Genomic DNA, 2782 nt, shown 5'->3' with positions numbered 1-2782 from the left:
TAGGGAAGGGCCACAGGGTCAGAGGAGCAGCCATCCTCCCGTGCACTCCCCCGGGAACCACCCTAGCTCCCCGCCCGGGCCGCCCCACCTTTGTGTTCAGGGTGGCCCACCAGCAGGTTCTGCAGCAGGAACGCCGACTTGACCTTGAGCTTCTGCACCTGCTGCTGCATGGCCCGCATCAACACGGAGAAGCCGTCCAGGCGGAGGAACTGCAGCAGCCCGGCCTCCTGCTCCCGGACCAGGCCTGGGGAGGGGGGCAGGCAGGGCCTTGAGGTCCCAGTCACCATCACCATCATCACCACCAATATCTTCATCGTTACCACTGCCATCAGCACTAGAAACACCAGTCATCACCACCACCACCACCATCATAAACACCACAACCATCACCTGCAAGACCACCACCGCCATCACCACAAACACCATCATTACCATTACATCGCCACCACCACCATAAACACCACAATCTTCGCCTTCTGGACCACCATGCTCACCACCATCCCCATCATCACCACCATCACCACCGTGGATTTTTATGGGCCCATGCTTCGCAGGCATTACCTTTAAATATTTTTAGCTGAGACACAATTCCACAGCCTGTACAATTTACCTTTTTAAACTATACAGTTCAGTGGTTTTCAGTATATTCACAAGGTTGGCTGACCATAATTATCTAACAACAGAATGTTTTTATCACTCCCAAAAGAAGCCCTGTACTGGTTAGTGGTCTCTCCGGCAGTTGGCAACCACTGATCTGCTTTCCGTGGATTTGCGCATTCCGCACATTTCACCTGAATGGAATCATATACTGTGTGGCCTTCTGTGCCTGGCCTCTCTCAGCATAATGTCTTCCAGGCTCATCCAGGTTACAGCATGAGTCAGTAACTTCTTTCCTTCTAATGGCTGACTAGTACCCACTGTATGAATATACATTTTGTTCCCGCATCCTCTGAGGAGCACATTATCTCTTTTTAACTCTCCACACCATCCTAGGAGGTGACTCCCATTTTACTGATGAGGAAACTAAGAGCAGAGAGCCCAACTACATTGTGAGGGTGCCAGGAACCCTGCACGGCCTCCACGCACAATGAGAACCAGGGTGCAGGGTGCACTTCCAGTTAGGTGCCTGCCCTTGGGCAAGGTCTAGGCCAGGACAGATGGGAGTCTCCAGAAAACCGTGGCCACTAAATACCTGACAAGTGCCCCTGAGGACCTGAGTTGTTAATCTCAGTTGAGCTTCATTCATTTCAATTTAAGTTAAGCGGTGAAGCGGTGGTATTTTCCCGTGAAGCACAACTTTGTCCCTTCACTAGAATTCGCTACATGCTGATCGCTGAAAATGCAGCCTGAGTTGAGATGCTTATGTGCAGGATACACACCAGGTTTCAAAGACGTAACGTGGGGAAAAATAAAAAGATCTAAAGTAGCTTATTAACATGCCACATAACGATGGGCTAAAACGATAATAGTTTGGCTGCTGCTGCTGCTAAGTTGCTTCAGTCGTGTCCGACTCTGTGCGACCCGCTAAATACACCGTTACTCAGTTTAAAAAAAAAAAAAAGACCGGCAGATGGGCAGGTAGACGTGATGACCTTCCACGTCTGCTCAGTGGGCACGGCCTATTGGCTCTGCCGTCAGGCCGTATACAGGGGCAACGGCTCCCCTCCACCCCGGGGCCTCTCCGCTGGGCCCGATCCCTGTGTCCCGGGGCTGCGCTGTGCACTGGAGGGGGTTGAGCGGCACCCCGGGCCTAAGCCCAGCCAGTGCCAGGAACCCGGAGATTCATCTACCGGAGGACACCCCTCCCCCTCACCACGCCCACTCCTCCGCCATCAGACCCCCTCTTGGTCTGTGGCCAGAAGGTGAACCGCTGTGAGCCTCCGCGCACCAGGCAGCAGGAGCAGTCAGGAGACAGACCACTAAAGCGGCTGGTAGCACCAGGGCTGGCCGGTCCCCAGCACTTTCCAGATGGTAGCGTACCCCGCAATCACGCCCAACCCCCCAAAAAAGACCACAGATGCTACTGAATTGTACACTTAAAAATAGTTATGCGAATTCTACATCAATTTTCTAAAAGATAAAAGGCCTCAGCCATAAGAGAGAAAAATTAAATCTCGTCACTTGCAACAGCATGGATGGGCTTGGAGATTTCACGCTTGGGGAAGTCAGACAGACAAAGAAAGACATTTGTGTGCTATCACTTACGTGTGGAATCTAAGAAGTAAAACAACTACATCGTGTAACAAAAAAGAAGCAGACTCACAAATGTAGTGGCTACCAGTGAGGCAGGGGGCAGGGACAGGGCAGGGCTGGGTTTTAAGACGTACCAAAAAAATGAATAAGAGGCAGTACTTTCTAAGCTCCTGGAGGGGTGGGGGTAAGGGGGGGTCCAGGACTGCGTACGTTCTCTGCAGAAGTGGACTGCCCATTGTCAGGACACTCCCGCAGCAGCCCCCGCCCGAGGACCCCCGTGACGGGGGTGATCAGCCCAGACGTCCACAGCCCTGTGGCCGACAGCCTTTAGGGGCCTCAGAGCGCTCGGACTGGGCCTCGCCCCGCGTTCCCAGGGTCCGCTCGCTGAGCAGAGTGGGCCCACCCCCCACCCCCACGGCCGGGACACTCACAGGAGATGGCGAAGAGAGCCTTGACGCGCACCGCATCGCAGGGGTCCCGGTCCAGCAGGCGCAGCAGCTTGCGAAGGGCGCCGAGGCCCAGCACCTGCTCCTGGATGGCCGCCACGTTCTGGCTGCATGTGCCGATGAGCTGTGCCGCCCGCCACCGC

General features: G+C 54.6%; 1 protein-coding gene across 1 annotated transcript in view; it reads right to left on the bottom strand.

Annotated features, from left to right (window-relative positions):
- The window catches only part of HSPBP1 (HSPA (heat shock 70kDa) binding protein, cytoplasmic cochaperone 1), a 10007-nt gene that overhangs the window by 2552 nt on the left and 4673 nt on the right, over positions 1-2782 (bottom strand). The window contains 2 exon segments of the mRNA XM_010853543.1: positions 89-244; positions 2625-2781. Of these exon segments, the coding sequence (XP_010851845.1) occupies positions 89-244; positions 2625-2781 (313 nt within the window).

This window comes from Bison bison, unplaced genomic scaffold (assembly GCF_000754665.1).
Source record: "Bison bison bison isolate TAMUID 2011002044 unplaced genomic scaffold, Bison_UMD1.0 scf7180017853174, whole genome shotgun sequence".
Taxonomy (NCBI): Eukaryota; Metazoa; Chordata; class Mammalia; order Artiodactyla; family Bovidae; genus Bison; species Bison bison.
The sequence above is the reverse complement of the archived record's forward strand: the minus strand, read 5'-3'. Positions and strand labels throughout refer to the sequence as shown.